At 33.4% G+C, this 18023-nt stretch overlaps 2 protein-coding genes across 2 annotated transcripts; both read left to right on the plus strand.

The window, feature by feature from the left end:
• The first annotated feature begins 2265 nt into the window (after positions 1 to 2265).
• Positions 2266 to 8739, plus strand: LOC147390481 (sodium/calcium exchanger NCL2-like). Its single transcript, XM_086457904.1, has 9 exons — positions 2266 to 2542; positions 3711 to 3926; positions 4185 to 4366; positions 5295 to 5440; positions 5564 to 5834; positions 6260 to 6387; positions 6476 to 6707; positions 6793 to 7095; positions 8491 to 8739. The coding sequence occupies exons 1-9, from the start codon at positions 2266 to 2268 to the stop codon at positions 8737 to 8739; spliced, it is 2004 nt and encodes a 667-aa protein (XP_086314030.1).
• Positions 8740 to 8829: 90 nt separating this feature from the next.
• LOC147390482 (nudix hydrolase 15, mitochondrial-like) lies at positions 8830 to 12261 on the plus strand. Its single transcript, XM_086457905.1, has 4 exons — positions 8830 to 8841; positions 11443 to 11688; positions 11792 to 11938; positions 12193 to 12261. The coding sequence occupies exons 1-4, from the start codon at positions 8830 to 8832 to the stop codon at positions 12259 to 12261; spliced, it is 474 nt and encodes a 157-aa protein (XP_086314031.1).
• Positions 12262 to 18023: the final 5762 nt, after the last annotated feature.

Consider the following 18023-nt stretch of genomic DNA (forward strand, 5'->3'; position numbering starts at 1 on the left):
GTTTTGACAATCTGAGCTCAGTCGATTACATCATCACTGATGTAAAATGAATGAGAGGTAATAAAAAGAATAATGATGAATGCACGTGGTCTTGGTACATGGTTGGGTACATGGCAAGGGCACAGAACCGTACATCTTTTTCCTGTGCATCACTCGTTACCACGACTCTAATAAAAAAATGTGTGAGAATAAAAATTCCCTTATTTTCTCACGTGGATCTTGACTATGTGTGTACTCACCCATTAAGTTTTTATATAACAATAAAATTATATTCTATACTCTTATAAAACTTGCAATCCTCTCACATGTTTTGGCAATCTGAGCTCAGTCGATTACATCATCACTGATGTAAAATGAATGAGGTAATGAAAAGAATTCAGTACTTGCTAAGTTATGTTCATTGATACACTGAAAATGGAGTGATTGTTTGCTCACAGCACAATAGCAACTTGACATGTGGCACAAATGACCTAAGCATTGAGAGAAAAATTCTCTTACATGGCTGCAAGTCCTTTGCCCAGTATTTTATATTTTTAAATTTCAAATTATAAATAAGGACTTTGGGCCCATGTGGATTATAACTTTGGCAATCTAATACCACAGACTTCTAGATTTCATGAAAAAACTCTTATTCAAAAGAATAAAATCAAAAAAATAAAATAAAATTGGAGCTTGAACTATAAGATTTTGACAATGGATGGTTAAATTATGTTTTTCGTGCTTGATCAACGGTGTTGAAAATCGACGGCTACCGAACACCAAAATTTAAAATTAAAATACAATGGTGAAAAATAACATTTTTTAATTATTATTTTTTGTGTTAAAATTCATAGTATTTCATCCTCTACAACGCTATTGTATTGGATCATGTTTTTGAATGGCACAAGGTGATCTTATTAGGAAATTTCATTTTTTTAATTACTATTAACTGTAGAGAGAAAAATTCTTCTATTATTGCTTATGTCATGAACACCTCATGTCAAAAACAATCACTCCTGCAAATAATTGCAAATACAAAATACTTTTTTATTAATATACATGTTTATAGAAATTTGATATTATAATACAAATTATTTGCATTGAAAAAAATAATTCTTGGACCACTGAAACTCATAAGAAATTTATTAAACGATTTTTCACACAAAAAGAATCAGAAACCATTTGCAATGGTTTTTGACTTTGACAATAATCATTATTGTTCTCTCTCTCTCTCTCTCACACACAACAATTTCAATAAAATCATTATTGTTCTTCGAGTAATTTAGACACATCCCTAACAAAATGATATGTTCCTTAAAACTTGAAGTAAAATGCTTCATTGTCAACATTTTTTCCCTACCTTAAGAGAAACCAAAATTAAGAATATTTGGCAAGAGATATATTGAAGGTGTGGTCGTATAAGTTATATAAAAATAAATCTTCACTTCATGTTTTACATGAAATCATTGTAAAATTTTTTGAGATAGTTACAAAAAAAGTGATCAATTTTTGACGAATTTACAATTCCGGCTCATTGTTCATTTTAATTAACAAAACATGAACGATAACGAATTCGGAGGTCTTTAAAGTGACTATTTCGCAGGTTTAAAGTGATAATTTCATTTTAAACCTGTGGAATAGTCACTTCGTTCTGAAATTTTTTTTAACGAAAACGTGATTGTTCACGTTTTAGTAATTAAAATAATGAACAATGAGCCAAAATCGTAAACAACTCATTTATAGCTCACGAAATAGAAATTCACCCAAAAAATTTTGCAATGTAAATTATTTGCAAAGTAGCAAGCAAGACCTAGATATACTTAACCAACTTGCGATCCCATAAAAACAATTTAACAATAATCAATGTCACCCCATTTCGTCATCATCTTTAGAGGAAGAGAGAACTACTTTGGTGTTATGATAAAAAGTTGGTCTGGAAATATGCATTAAAATGTCATGATCCGATCCAATATGCTTAACAACATGGTTGTTAGGTGGGCAAAGAACTTATGCGGTGTGTTATAATAGAAAGTTTTGAGTGTAAATGCAAGCTCATCTCCCGTTTTTTCTAACAAAAGACCTTGACTCTATATTATTCAAATGTTAAAATTATATATAATTAACCAACTCGCATTACAACATAAACACTATTTAAGTGACCATCCGAGGTCTTCTCATCCCAACATCAATCCTCTTCCAACTAAGATCTCTCTTAGCACCAAAAGCAGGTTACAAAAGATGGTGAAATCTATAGTTTGTGTCATTATTCTTCTCCTATTAGTCGAAATGGGTCAAAGCCGGTACCTTATATCAAATTCTTCAGAACTGGTTTCTAATGGTGTTGATCATGTCCATCAATCTCCCTTTCTAATGCTTAAGGGATTGGAATCTACCAACGACTGCTACCACATGTACGGTTTCTTACCTTGCACAGACAACCTTGTAGGCCACCTTTTCCTAATTTTGGTGTATGAGTACCTATTATTTCTAGGGGAGAAGTATGTTTCAGCTGGTAGTGATTCCCTATTCAAGATCATAGGGCATGGTGGTTTCTTTGGGGCTTGTGGGTTCAATATCTTATGTGCACTTCCGGGAGCCATGATAGTTCGGTATGTTTCTTTCTCAATCTTTACATTAGGGTCTGTTTGATTGGGCATGAAAAATAGGTGGAAAAAAGATTTTCCTTGTTGGGTGGGGTTGGGGGGGAGGGGGGATTATTCATCAAGTTAATAACTCACCAGTAGACTTGAATTAGTCGAATAAAATTATTTATTTCGAATATTTAAAAAATATTTTTTTACAATTTTAACATGTTAAGTAAGATATTTATTTTTTGTTCTCCAAAATTATACTATATGCATTAGAAATTCGATTGAGTTTCTGGCCTATCTCAGTTCAACTTGCACCCCTCTCTTTTAGATGACAGACAAGCATAGTTTCTGGGATTGTTCCGTACTAAAACTCAACTACAGAACAAGATACAAAAAGTCTAAACTATGTTGGACAAAAGATGAATCTTAAAAACAAATGTGATATTTCAATGATTAAAATTTGAGTACCAGAGGACCCACCTCGCTTAGTTTAATTATGAAGATTAAAATTAAGAGAGTTGCGATTGCCACACAGTCTTTTACTAACGCCACACCAACTGTATGCAATTCTTATACGTTTGATTTAGGAATTGGTGTGGCATTAGTAAAACATGATGTGGGAATAGTAGTTCTCAAAATTAAATGTCATACAGCTTAAGTCAACGTCATTATAGCACGTGTTTAAAGTGTAACGGAACAGAAAATGGTTGTCATAATGGTATCTCTACCTTTTTCCATTTTTCTTGTTTAATTACGGCCCTGATTTTAAATTCAAATCTTAAACATGATTCAAACATTTGATTTTGGAAATTGTTCTAAAAAGTTCTTCAATTCCGATTTCTACTCAATTGATAGGAAAGCACCTCAAGCTTTAAGAGCAAGAAAGTGATTTAAGAAATTGAATATTGAACACTATTGAATTAGTTTCACGTCTTCTCTTTTCTTTGGGTTACTCAATATCTTTATTTGGTGTGTCATATAATTTAATTAGTAAATAAATTATTATGTTATAAAAGGTTGGTGTTGCAATATAATTAATTCTCCGAATGTATCTCAGAGATTAATTATTCAAAGGTAATAATATGAAGCTTCAAAACATTGTACATAGAATTAATTGAAAATGACTTTTTTTGTGTTCAGTGTCCGGAATTTCCATGCGTAAAGAAATTGCACAAGCACAGGTCTTGACAGGAGTCGGCTTGTTGGCCGGATCCACCATTTTTCTTTTGACCATACTATGGGGAACTTGTGTCATTGTCGGAAAGTGCGATTTTTCAGAGGGGTCAACTTCTAAAGAACCAGAGAGCTCAACTTTGATCGATTCACAGTCTAGAAAACATCGATCATGCTTAACTGGTTTGTTCTCTTTCCACACACATTCCATGAAAATATGAGAATGCATTAATTAGAGCGTTCGACAATAACCTCAAACAATTTTCTTCGAAGAATCAACTATAAAAGGCACCATAAGTTATGCATAAGCCCTACAAGTGGATGATGATATAATGTTCTCACAATGGTCATTAAAATTTCATACTCTAGATACCTTGAGTTTCTTATATTAAACTTGAACATTTTTTTATGTTTTTAATAACATATAGATGTTCGTTACAGGTCAAGGTATTAAAACGGATGATGAAACTAGCTATACTGCAAGGATCATGATTCTATCAGTGATCCCATTTATCATTATGCAACTACCCAGAATCTTTAAATTATCTTTTGGGGGACGAATTGTGATCTTGACTTCTCTCATTACTTCTATTCTACTTCTGCTAGGTTACTTCCACTATCAGGTAAACAATTTCTGCTTTGTTAATCAATTCTAAATTTTATTTTTTCTGTTCTTTCATACACTAAATACTTAACTCATGGTAGTTTAGTATAAGAGAAAAATACATTCTGATTTTGTTATTATCCCAATATATTATCTAAATATGGAACTAGAATATTCTCAAAACTGGGCTGATTAGAAAACCATAGAAGTGGCAATACAAGATGAAATACATGGGGATTTTTCTCAAAATTAAAAAAGAGGTTGTTCAAATAACCAACTGGGAAGAAAAAACATTGATTTAGACTTCTTGTTTGAAGGGCTAATGATTATATCTAAATTTGTTTTTCTTTGGGAAAATGCAATTCGGGGTCGCAATTGGTTTTGGCATCCGGTGCAACCCAATTTTTAGAATACATTAAAAAAGAAAAAGAAATTTAACATCGATTATGCTCATCCATGCCTTTAAGAAAATCATAGAAATTTTATCCCGAACAAGCTAACTTTAGTTGTGTTCACAGTAAGATTGAAAAAAATATATACCAAACGACACATTGTTCATTTTAATTCCGAAAACAGTAATTTACCATCTTTGAAAGTCAAATTTTTTTTCAAAACAGTAAATTATTGAAATGAATAGGAAACTTTTTTCCTATTCTATAAAACACTAAATACTTTCCCTGTTATAATTTTACTAAAACAGTTCTAAACAATTATATTTTATAAAACAGTGAATTTTTCTCTCATCCTTAACAAAAATATTTTAATTTCAAAACAATAAATTACTGATTTAGAAATTAAAATGAGCAGTGCTGTTTTAGTAATTGTTCAATTTTTACTTTTTAGTGCATGTTTTGGTAAATCGCCCTTTTAAAAAAAATGTCTTTGATGAGTTGGTTTTTAACTTTATTTTTTCTACAAGTAACTTAATTTTAAATGTACTTGTGCAGGACGTTGAACCTTGGATTCAAAAGAGAAGACTAGAATATGTGAAGCATGAGCATCTAATGCTAGATTTTTTAAAACATGTGGAAAGGCATGCATCAGGAAAACTACTCACAGAACAAGGCGCACCTAATATACCAAATATAAAAAGGTTAATTTCTCCCTTTACCTGCATTATTGAATGTTTTCCTTTATTTTACGATTTGTAAGCTGGGGTTAAAGGGACTCCATCCTGATTTTTTATTTGATCCTTTTTGAACAATTTCAAATACAGGCTATTTGAGAACATCGATGTTGATGAGGATGAATATCTAACTCCATCTGAATTAAAAAAGTTGATCATGGAAATGAAGTTTGAAAAGCTACATTCAAATAAGGAACATGCAATAACAGAAATATTGGAAGAATTTGATCTTAATGACGACCACAAAATTTCTAATGCTGAATTTACCAATGGATTTGAGAGATGGCTTGTTAAGAGTAAGGATGAGAAAATTGAAAATCATGGTTGTTTTCCGAAAAGCTCCCTAGAAGACTCACGTAAGGTAATTAACTTCATCTTGTACCCTAAATCCTTAAGCATTTATTGATGTTGGTGTACTTGCAGCGAATTAGGGTTGTAATTTTTAGAGAGGATTATCAAAATGGCACACTATTCATTTTAGTTCCGAAAACAGTAATTATCCTTTTTGGAATTAATTTTTTTTACCAAAACGGTACACTTGTCACATGAATAGTAATTTTTTCTTCTATTCTATTAAACAGTAAATACTTTCACTGTTTTAATTAAAAAATTATGTTTTATAAACCAGTGAATTTTTTTCCCAATTTAAAGAGAATACTTTAATTCCAAAAAAATATTATAGATTTCAAAATGAAAAAGAACAGTGTGCCATTTTTGGTAATTTTTCAATTTTCAGTATATATTTTTATAAATCACCCTTTTTAATATTTGTTTTCTTTTTCACAGGAGAGAATAGCAATTAAAGATGCAATGGATACGCCTTCAATATTCAAAATTTTAAACCATGCGAAAAGCAATGCATCAGGACCCCTCCTCACAAAAGAGGGGAGACCTAATATACCTACAATTAAAAGGTACGTTCAATCATCTTGTTATATATTTTATGGGGTTTCAACTTTTAACAGTGTTGTCTTAATCAATTATTCTCACATTCAAATGCAGCCTCTTTGAGAAGTTCAATCTTGACAAGGATAATTGTATATCACCTTCTGAATTAAAGGAATTGATACAAGGCATTGAATTTGGAAACATGGACTTGAATAGAGATGATATCTTAGCGCACTTAATGGAAAAACTAGATGCAAATGGTGATCAAATTATAAATGAAAATGAATTTGTTGTTGGATTCGAAAATTTGATTGATTCAGCGATTTCAGAAGATGACAGCTACCTAGTAAGTTACCCCCTTGTATTATAGCTTCCTTGGATATAATTTTAACTATTGAGTAATATATGACACCTCTGAAGCGAATAAACAGGATGCTTGGAAAGAAACTGATCAGTTGGTTGATGAGAAGGAGCCAAAAGGAGGAATCTCCAATTGTCTTTCATGGAATGGATTTAAATCCATACTACTAATATTGTTGGGAACAACTATTTTATCTTTACTTGCTGGGCCATTGACAAATGCTGTTCAAAATTTCTCAACTGCTGCAAGAATTCCTTCTTTTTTCATCTCATTTATAGTAGTCCCTTTGGCTACCAACTCAAGAAGGGCAGTGTCAGCAATAAGCGCTGCAAGTCATAAAACGCCTAGAACTACTTCATTGACATTCTCTGAGGTTTGTTTCTTCTTTAGATTTGATTCCTTGTTAAGCCTTATAATGAATAAGTTGTCTAAGAGAAAAGTGACTATCCACCATATTGTTTTCATGGATCCTACATATCTCAGTCAGGCCTTTGTAGTGAACTTATTTTTCCTTTCTATTTTCTCATTTGAAATAACATATCCATGACTCTATTCAAATGATTGTTTCCACGAACTTGTAAAGGAACAAAGCCCAACTTCATTTAAAAAAAATAAAGATCTCATTTGAGTCTAATTTTGTTGGATGGATTATTTATAAAATTGAATAATTTACCAAAACGGTAGAGTTTTCGAAATTAATTCCGAAAACGGTACACTGTAGCAATTAATTCCGAAAACGGTAAATTTACCGTTTTCGGAAATAAAATTTTTGGAAAATATTTACCAAAACGGTAAAAACAGTAAAAACATTAAATTGTGTACCGAAAATGCCCTTTTTTGTTTTAAGTGTGGATTTACACTTATAACCCTCACAACAACATAAAATCCAAAAAAGTTTTTGAGAAAAAGCTGAACTTCATCTTCTTCACCTTTAAAATCCAAAAAAATTGCAAAAATACGTAGGAACCTTAACGTCATTCATGAAGCTGTGGCCGTCGTTCGTCCCATATGAGTACGGTTTCAAGGTCATACTGTTCACCTTCTGTTTGATTATAGTCTCTGGTTATCGAGTGGAGAACCCGGTGAGAACTGCCATGGGAGGGTTTGTAGCTATTCTAGTGAACATTCTTATTTATCCCATATGGGCTGGGGAACAGCTTCACAAGGACCTAGTTAACAACTTTAACTCAGTAGCTGATGCTCTTGAAGGTTAGCCATCTATGAGTACTGTTTCACCATTTATGTGAAGATCCTATATTCCTGGAGTTGAGTTGCAATCCTACTCCCAGCCTCCCTTGGGCCAGTGGATTCAAGTAAGTGGGCCCGCAAGGATTTGCCACATGGCACCAAAGCAGAATAATGAAAGAGGACAAGAGGGTTGAATCGTAATTTCAGTTAAAATTCAAAAAGGGTATTTTCGGAAATTGAATTTTTTTTTTTTACTGTTTTTACCGATTTGGTAAAAAAAATTAATTCCGAAAATAGTAAATTTACCGTTTTCAGAATTAATTGCTACAATGTACCGTTTTGGTAAATAATCGAAAAGTTGTGCATGTTTTGGTAAATTTGCCTATAAAATTTGTTAATTTTAAGGTGTACTAACTTCCAATGAAGAAAATTTTGATAATATTTAAAGAAACATCTACAACAATGTGAATTACTTTAACCCCAGCTTATCAATCAAAAAAAAAAAAAAAAAAACAATGTGAATTACAAATCTTAGAACAATTATTTCGAGATGATCTTACTTTTGAAGTTTTTGGTGCAGATTTATGGTGGGGTGTTCATGAATAATATCCTTGGGTTATCTGTACTTCTAGCTCTTGTTTATGCACGAGGTTTGACGTGGGATTTCTCAACTGAAGTACTTCTTGTTATAATTGTCTGCACTGTAATGGGTCTTCTTGCCAGCTTCCGCTCAGAATTCCCACTTTGGACGTGTTTCATAGCATTCCTTCTGTACCCATTCTCTCTCGTGCTGGTTTATGTTCTCGACTATGTTTTCGGGTGGGCCTAAGATTTATATATAAATTGTCAAAGATAATGGCCACCACCTATTTTTTTATTGGAGAATGTCATAGAAAATCAGAGATAATTTGTATCAGTAATGACATTGAATGTTTCAATTGCTAATCCAAAGAAATAAACGTTATCTTCTTTCCCATCCACCAGTTAGAATTTTAATTTCAACTTAGAGCATAGGGTTCGAACCTGAGTACAATGGTGTCTTTTTTGAATTATTTCCCACTCTCTTTCTTGTGCTTATATTTTGTTTGATTTAAAATAGTACCTTTGATTGAAATTGTAAGTGCTCACAAAAAACAATTCTCCCTTGTTTTCCCTAACAAAGTTGACCACAGTTTTTTCTAGGTTTGGATGAAACCTAACCTTATCATCTAAGGCTTCACTTCATAATGAACTTAAGCCTCCCAATTTGATTAAGTTGTGGATTGATGAATGAAAGAGAGGCTTTATTGAAGTCAAATGCTTGACATTAAGCAAATCAACATTTAGGAAGAATTCCATACGATTCCTAATTTACAAGAGAAATTAAATGACTCTAGCACAATCCTAAAATGTGAATCAACCCTTTACTGATGCTAATCAATCTCATATGGTGTGATGAGATACACTTGCAATGATACAGATATCTCACTGACAGGCATATTTTCATCTCTAACACCCCTGTGAAACTCATGAAGACCAACAAACCTGCCACAACGTCTAAGAAGTAGATCTAGAAGATGATTTCCTTTACTCTCGGGGAAGATCAAATTTCTTTATTTTTTTCTTATTTTTGTAGTAGTTTGGAGGGCAATCTAATTAAAGATTTTCCTTTCACGGTTGTCTGGGTAGTTTCGAGTATATTTTTTGGAGTTTTGTTGCTTTCTTTGGGAGTTTTAAGTATAATCCACTCTGAGAAGTAGAAGTTGATGGAATTCTTGAAGCAAAAATCAAGGGTTGTTACTACATTAAAGATGATGCATTGAAGACGAGATTGAATAGGTTCAAAATAGTACCCTAGAGTTTAATAGCTTGAAGATTTACACCTTTCGCCCTCATCCTTAAGATTCTATCTCCTTCAACCATCAACCCTCAAGAACAAACTATACATTAAAGATGCATGAAGTCGAATATAATTTATGCTAGAGGTTAACAGCTTGAAAATGACATCTTTTCTGGATGAAATTAAAGGATATTGGCTTGAAGTCAAAGACGAGCATTTACGTCATTTTCTATTGATCTCCCAAACTAAACCTAGATAAGGGAGTTATGTCATCAAGTTGAAAAGATAGGGATATCTCTAAACAATAATTTTGGTAATACATGTATGAAATCTCGTGCCACCCACTAGTATATATAATGAGAGAAGGGTATTGTTGATGCAAATTCACATTACTTAATTTTTTTTTTTTTTTAATTATAAAAATACCGTTGCATTGCATTAGATAACACAAGTTAGAAAAACTATCTATTTGAAATTTTTAACATTCTCTTAAATCTTCAATATTATAATAAAGAAGGGCGAGTAAATTATGAGCATGCCATTGCATCTTAGTTCTATTTTCATGTAAACCCTAAACCTACTTTAAGTAAAATGTTCCAATATCTTAGCATAACAAAATACCAATACAACTAGGAAAATATTAAAGGGACCAATTAGTTGCACAGCATCCATTACCAATTGCACTCTATCGCTTAAAAGTTCCTCTTTACACTCCATTTGTATGATTTCACTCAAATATAAATAAAGGTTGCACCTTTGTTTTCCTTCTTTTTCATCAACTAGGCCTACAAAATCATTGCTTATTCATAAATTTGTACAAAGAGACTTGATCGATTTTTTATTAGTTTCTTCAATAGATGCCTATAAAAAATATTATTTTAGACATTGATTTTTGAAAAACCGATTTCCAAAAAAAACATCTTCTACGAACACTTTTTCATCTGAAGAACAGACGTCACTTTTTTCCCATAGACCTCATTTAAAAAGTGATGTCTAAAGTCTTTTTCCAACAAATAATTTCAATTACAAAAATCATTTTGACTCAATCAATAAATAATTTGATATCTTAAACCAAGTGGACAAGTGGAATAAGGAAGGTGAACAAGTAGGTTATCCTAATGAAGTGCAAGTTGTAGGTTAAGACAAATTATAGAAAAAGAAAAAAAAGAAGAAGTAATATTTTAAGATTGGGATGCAACCAGCCACTAGTGGCGAGCAACTACTTGACCCTCTTTTTCAAAACATGAAATAATTTATAGTCTTTTACATTATATATTATTTAAGATTTTCTAAGATCTACCTTGTGAGTAATACTTTGGGTTGCGCACTCCTCAAGATTATTATTATGATAAATATCTTCTTCTATGGTAATTGAGTTGTAGTTTCTCATATCGTCTCCTTTGGTAATGTTATTGAGTTTCGATCTTCTTCTCTGGTAGCTTCACTTGCATAGACACAGGTGTGGTGCAGGCTACGAGACTCCAACGATCAAGTTAGTTATCAATAAGATGCAAAACAATAGTAGAAAATGTAAGGGTCTAATTCAAAATTCCATTCCCCCTCCGTAGTGGAGTCTATCACATTTTATAGACCTGGGTTGGCAATTACAACTTGGGAGCACTTAGGTCTCATGCGTAACCACTCTTCCATTAACTCATATATTCTTAAGAGTTATGACCATTAGCTTTGGTGTTGAAAATTTTAGCTCAATAGCTACATCTCTACAAACCTCCTTGCACCTTTGATGACAACAACAACAACGACAAGATCAAAGAACAAAGAAGAGAAGAAAATGGAGGAAAAGTTGTTTCTCAAGTGGCAGAATTTGCAACCCCAATTTCTCACCCAGAAAGATTCAAATCTGAAAAAGTTGTTGTTCTCGTTTGCCTCTTTGAAGATGATGACGGGATCTACGTTTCATCCTCACTAAACAATCTTCAAGACTCTCTACCCACACAGGTTGTTGAAGATGATTCAATTAATTGATAAATTAAAAAAAAAAACCTCAATTTTAGGGTTTTTTGTTGAATTTTGATAATTGAAGTTGAGCTCATGATTGTAGGTCAGGTTTCTCTTCCAAGAGGAAGGACAGAGGAGGGAGACATTAATGATGCCGATACAGCAACAAGGGAAGCTAAGGAGGGGATTGGATTTGACCCTTTTTCTTGTCAATGTTGTCACAGTTCTTGAACCATTCTTCTCTAATAAGGTATTTTGGAGGAAAAATTGCATTTTTGTTATAATTTTTTCTAAATAAAATGAATCTGATTTTTAAAATTTGGGGAGGACTTTATTGAAAGGAAGTTTGCCTATTTCCTATTACACCATATGGGTCTTGAATCTTGATATTGGAAAAATATTAATTTTAAAGGAAACTAAGGGAGAAGCTTTTTTTTCCCTAATTGGGGTCATGAGTTGCTCCCTATTTGATCAGATTTATGAACTTTCAATTATCAATTGTAGCAAAAACCTGATGCTGAAAAAGCCCACATTTTGACCTACATTGCACCCCCCTGCGCGTGCATCACATGAACTTTTTCGGACCAATGGATCCAAATCCCTTTTAGAATTCATGGGCCCTCATGTGCACATGGGCTTTTCCCATATCTCTCTCACACTTACTATATTATGTGAGAAATTCTATATAAGAGTTGAACTATTTAGTTGTTTCTATCTGATGTGGGACTAAAATATTGTGCCACAACTTATAAACAAACCACTTAACTCTTACTTTCACTTTAACATTAACTTTTACTTTTACTTTCACTTCCACTCAAACATTAGGAAAAACCCCACATTTATCTAACATAAGGAACTTATTGTTGGCAATTTTATTGTGTTTTATCTATTCGAGTTAGTTTTTAGCACTTTATTTGGGTTCCTTTGTTTTGGAATACATTTGGTTCTATATGGGGTTTCTCCTGAAGATTGTAATAATGTTTATTTTTATTTAATACAATTTGCTTGCTTGCTTAGCACAATAAATAAATAAATAAATAAAATAAATTTTTTTCTTTTTTAAATGGAAATCAGAGTTTACTGAAAACATAATTATTCATTAAAAAGCTCTGGGGGCTTTGTGGGTACTAGGTAGAGATCCTAGGTATGCATAGTGTTACATTTTGAGTGATTTCTCACTATGTGAAAAAGGCCCATATTTGACGGTCTTAGCCTGTCAAATTTTGAGAAATTTGACGGACCCTACCGTCAAATATGCTCGTCAAATATTCTCTTGTAAATTTTTTTTTTTTTTACGGCCCTAGACTATCAAATTATTGGAGAATGGACTTAAAAAAACAGAACCTAATAGCAACTGTTCATATCCAACATTACTATCTCAATTTGCTTTCTTTTGAGCTTTCCTCTCAATCTTTATAAAACCTTGACAACTTGTACACTCCTTTAATTTGGGACAATATTCAACCTTTGTTGGTGAACAAACCATCTCAATCGATTTTTTCTTAATGTACAGCATATTGGTACTAGAAAAATAAAATCTTCGTAACATTTCAAATATGAAAGAAAAATCACTCGATAAACTACACAACATAATAAGAAATCTATGTATCCTTCTCAACATAACAAAAATTGTTCCTAGTAGCAGTTAGGGGTGTCAATGGATAGTCGAAATTCGAATTCAAATTCGAAAATCGGATATTATCCGAAATTTTCGAATATCGGATTCGGATTCGGATGTTATTATAACATTCGAATGAGTTTCGGATACGAATTCAGATGTTACGAAATCTGATTCGATAATATCCGCTCTGATTTGAATACGTATGTTATATATTCATGTTATATAACAAAACTCATCTCTCTCTCTCTCTCTCTCTCTCTCTATATATATATATATATATATATATATTCTTATGTCTTCGCGTTATACAACGAAGTTTAACCTTTAAACTTTATCTTCTCTAAACTCAAACAAAAAAACCAGACCTCCGTTTCTGATTTTCGTGGTTTCGATTGGACGATCTCCATCACCACCGTCTTCTCCAGCCGGTTAGCACATCCAGGTGATACTTCCTTCCTCTCTCTCTCTTAAAGCCAAACCCTTTTTTTCACTATCCGAACTCCATGAGCACCATCTTCTCCATCCGGCGAACTCCATGACCACCGTCTTCTTCGTCTGTCGAGCGTCTATGATTCCAGGTACATACTTCATCTCCATCTCTCTCTCTCTCTCTCTCTCTCTCCTCTCTCTCTCTCTCTCTCAATAAAGGTTTGTATGCGACTCCATGATGTTTTGGATTCCAAAAAGGGTTTTTTACAGACTGAAGAGGTTGGTAGAGGCAATCTAATATTCGCAGGATTTCTATGGGATCAGATATTATCGGATATTCGATATGCTTTTCGAATTCGAATTCGAATATTGGTCAGTGATATCCGATCGGATTCGAATTTGAATTCGAATTCGGATATTACTAAAAAAAATCGGATTCGAATTCGGATATAGCATTATCCGATCGGATACCTATCCGTTGACAGCCCTAGTAGCAGCCATCTCTCTCTCTCTCTCTCTCTAGATGGGGCAGGGTGGGACATCAAGGGTAGTTCCTGCTTGAAGTTAGCCCCATCCTATAAGTTGCCAATGCTTCTCAACCCATCGGCTGAGGGCAACCTTCTCCCCTTTGCTAGTGCACACGGGTGACGTAAGTTGCAGCTTAGCAAGATCATTCTTTACAGTAAAAACTCGAGCACCTGTTGACATAGACCCAATGTTCAACATCAGGATCTCACCTTTAGCTAGCTTTGAGACGTTTCCTTGCCTCTTTGTACCCTTTGTTCTGACTCCAAGAAGTTGTCAAAGGAGGAAAAAGTTCACCTGAAAAAGTTGGAGAGCAAGAACAAAGTCATTCATCATTAATCATATTTTACAAGGCACACACAGAATAACATAATGATCTCAGTGAAATACATGGAACAACAATCTTTTGCTTCTTGGTTTCACTGGTTTCGACATTTTGTCCAACCTGCCCTAATTAATAACGGGCAACACGGATAAGATAATTTATTTGAAGAAACAACTGTTATTAATACAGTTAGACAACGAACCCTGATATATTTAGAACTGCACGCGGAGTCAAGGTGCAGAATCAAGGAATCAGGACAAAACTCCATCTACTTGAATGTTGACCAAACCATTTATTTCAGCCTTTGTGCAGTAAAAGAAAACTAGATTCATGTACAAACCAAATGGTCTAGCCAAGAATATACAAGTTGTTTATGCCTTCAACCTATCCAGTTGCTTTTGGACAAAAACAGTAGTTTTGATGAGGACCTAATTGTTAGCACATCAACAAATTCATCACATTCCGTCATGTCCCACACATGAGAAGATACAGATGCAGAATAGTAAAAGTAATTTTGGAGGTTCAGCTTCTTACCTTAAGTTCAACAAAAACTTCCGGGAGTGACCCAACCTCCCCAAGAACTTGACCCACCAGCCTATCAGCATGTGTTAAAGTGGGGTTCATGGTGGTGCCAATCTCAATGAGACCTATCAGCACGTGTTAACGTGGGGTTCATGTTTAATTGTGTATTGCTTTCCAGCCCCACCATTGTCTAAAAGACTTCGCGAATTGTTTCGTTATATATTTCCAACATAGATGCCTACAAATTTTTAAAAGAAAAAAAGGTAACCTGCATTAATATATCTACACCACAGGCATGCATTTATTTAATCAAATGTACAAAAAAAGATTCATCTGTAAAAATTAAATGGGTAACCTGCATCTTGTACTTCCAGCCCTGGGATGCAGATATTTCTATTTTCATAATCGAAAGAAAGAGAGAAAGATAATAGCAACTTAAACATAGTGACTAGGATCTATTGTCATACCTGCCAATCGAGAAAAGTTGCAATGTCTATTGGGTGGATATTTTCAACATTAAATGAACAAAAAGTAGCACGACGGACAGTTTGTGAAGGAATAGGGCCATATACGTGGATATTGGGAAGAGCGCATAGGTTTTCATAGAGATAACTAGCCAGTTCAGTCTGTAAAACAAAGATAACATAAGGCCAGCCAGAAACCAGTTTAAGAACATAGACTGGCATCCAACCCGGCGGATTTTTACCTCGTAAAAGGAATTATTTACTAGGTGTTGAGTTGCATTCATCTCACACAAAGATAATAAAACCTAATTCCAAAGTATATCTAAAGTTGAGATGGGATGAGGATGAACCTCAAACATAAGCCAAAATCGCATGGTTAACTCAATGAGCTACATCAAAAAGCCGAATGGAGTATTCTTTCGGTGTTGTCCAAGTCTCTTGGTCCATTTTGAATGACATTTCCCCCTGGTTATAAGAAACACAGGTGTATATTGTTGTTGCATGAATGGCCATTTACAATTTCATCTGACAAGTAACAAGAATGCATAGTTGATGAAGAATATAATGATAAGGATTGCTTTGAAGGATAGTCCAAACAATCTAATGATGTACCTGATCTGGATATAGTTGGGAAGTCGCAATGTCTAAAAGAGATGGAATCAAAATGGGATACAATAGCAGATGCTATATTGGCTGGGCCATCAACATGATGGCAATGCTCAAAATAGATTGATTTTTATTTATAGTTATTGCCCTTGAGTGATTTGAAGTGTTCTAAAGTGATTGTCACCCTGTTCATTTTTTCTCTTTTATCTGTTGTCATTGCCCTCAAATACTAAGATATCATTGTTACTTCTTGAGTAACCCTTTTGAAGGAAGTAGTGTTTAGAGGGAGCCAATTTTACCCAAAAGAGCCAAATCTTGGTTGTGGTCCATTTTAATTTCAAGGACCCGATTGACAATCAGCACAGGTATGAATCTATTTGTACCTAGTTTCTGGCACATTGATCACTTACAAAGTAGAACAATGCCGCAATTTTGGATCCAATTTATAATGGAGGGATCAATAAGAAACATTGTTTTGAAAATCCTTCAAAATAAGGGAAGCTCTTAAATGTCCTTCAGCATTTAAATGCTGTCATGTTTAGGTCTTCCTAAGTTATGAAATAGCATGGGTTACTCTAGCAATCACACAAGCTCTTGAACATGTAATAACAGTAGATAATTAGGTGATTAATTGCGTCAACATCCAATCCAGTTTATTCTATGTTAAGCAGTCATCAAGCTGTCAGAGTTAATCTCTGAAAAAAGATAGAAGATAATAAGAAGCACATGGCTCATGTTTTAAACAAATGATGGAAAACCTTTCCAAAAAGTTCCTCTTACCCTAATTCATGTTGACCAGGAGCTAACACTGATGAATATTTTTTACTTCCCACAACTCTAGATATGAAAATCTGTAGAACCAAAATAATACTTCAGATAAGCAAAGGTGGAAGATGTATTTAGCTTGACCTAGTAGATAATTCAATCCACAACTGAAAAAGTAAATAGTGATTCCTTGATATACAAATTATGTGACATAGTAAATGTATTGTCCAAGGAAAATATGTACATTCTTACAACTGATGGCGGTCACAGACCTGTGTGAGGCATTATAGATCGTCCAAAATATCTTAATGAAATATGACCATTACCCAATACGAACCGTGATTGACCCCCGACACCTATGTGAATCCCAAATCAAAGCGCACAGTGCCACAAAGTTATTAAAAATTATTCCACTAGAATGTTGGAATTGTGACTACAATAAATATTTTTTTCATAGTGTACTGCTCCCAAAAGGACAAAAATTAATGTTCAAATTCAACCCTATTGTAGTTGTCAAGTAGCTTACTCCAAGACTTCAAAAAATACTTGTATGATCCATAAAAGGCATAGAAAAACGTCCAACATTCAAAAACTTGCTTACAAAGAAAACCAATTCCATAATCACTTTAAAATAAATTATGTAGATCTCTTTGGATGGAACCAAAAGGAGTCAGATTTTGGTCACTGTCGTTTCAAATTTATTTTTCAATACCACAACTTTGGTGACACTGATAAAAGGTGTAATAAATTTGATAACATGCATATCATTACTGGAGAATATTTTTTACGTCCATTTCTTCATTAACCAACACTAATAGCATGTGGATACACTTTTCAAAACAAAAATGGAAAATGAGACATTGTCAGATTCCATTTTAGATATGGCGTTGATCTCGAAGACTTAGACGATTTGAAACAAAGATTGAAGAGTATTTTCATGTTTTATCTTCCCTTGTTTTATGCCGCTAGGTCTCTTATGTTAGATTGAACTTTGGAAAATATTTATTGATGAGATTTGAACATGTTGTTAGGTTTTATTTATTTTATTATGGTTGAAGTAATTATATTATAACTGGTG

This window comes from Akebia trifoliata, chromosome 11, assembly GCF_017979445.1.
Source record: "Akebia trifoliata isolate Shusen 1 chromosome 11, ASM1797944v1, whole genome shotgun sequence".
In the NCBI taxonomy this organism is placed as follows: domain Eukaryota; kingdom Viridiplantae; phylum Streptophyta; class Magnoliopsida; order Ranunculales; family Lardizabalaceae; genus Akebia; species Akebia trifoliata.

Bases quoted from the DNA above. Each gene is read 5' to 3' on its own strand.
- LOC147390481 (XM_086457904.1), top strand. From the start codon at position 2,266: ATGGGTCAAAGCCGGTACCTTATATCAAATTCTTCAGAACTGGTTTCT. The intron at 3,927-4,184 runs GTTTGTTCTCTT...TGTTCGTTACAG, and splicing joins ACATCGATCATGCTTAACTG to GTCAAGGTATTAAAACGGAT. The intron at 5,441-5,563 runs GTTAATTTCTCC...TTTCAAATACAG, and splicing joins AATATACCAAATATAAAAAG to GCTATTTGAGAACATCGATG.
- LOC147390482 (XM_086457905.1), top strand. The intron at 11,689-11,791 runs GTTGTTGAAGAT...TCATGATTGTAG, and splicing joins AAGACTCTCTACCCACACAG to GTCAGGTTTCTCTTCCAAGA. The intron at 11,939-12,192 runs GTATTTTGGAGG...TATCAATTGTAG, and splicing joins AACCATTCTTCTCTAATAAG to CAAAAACCTGATGCTGAAAA.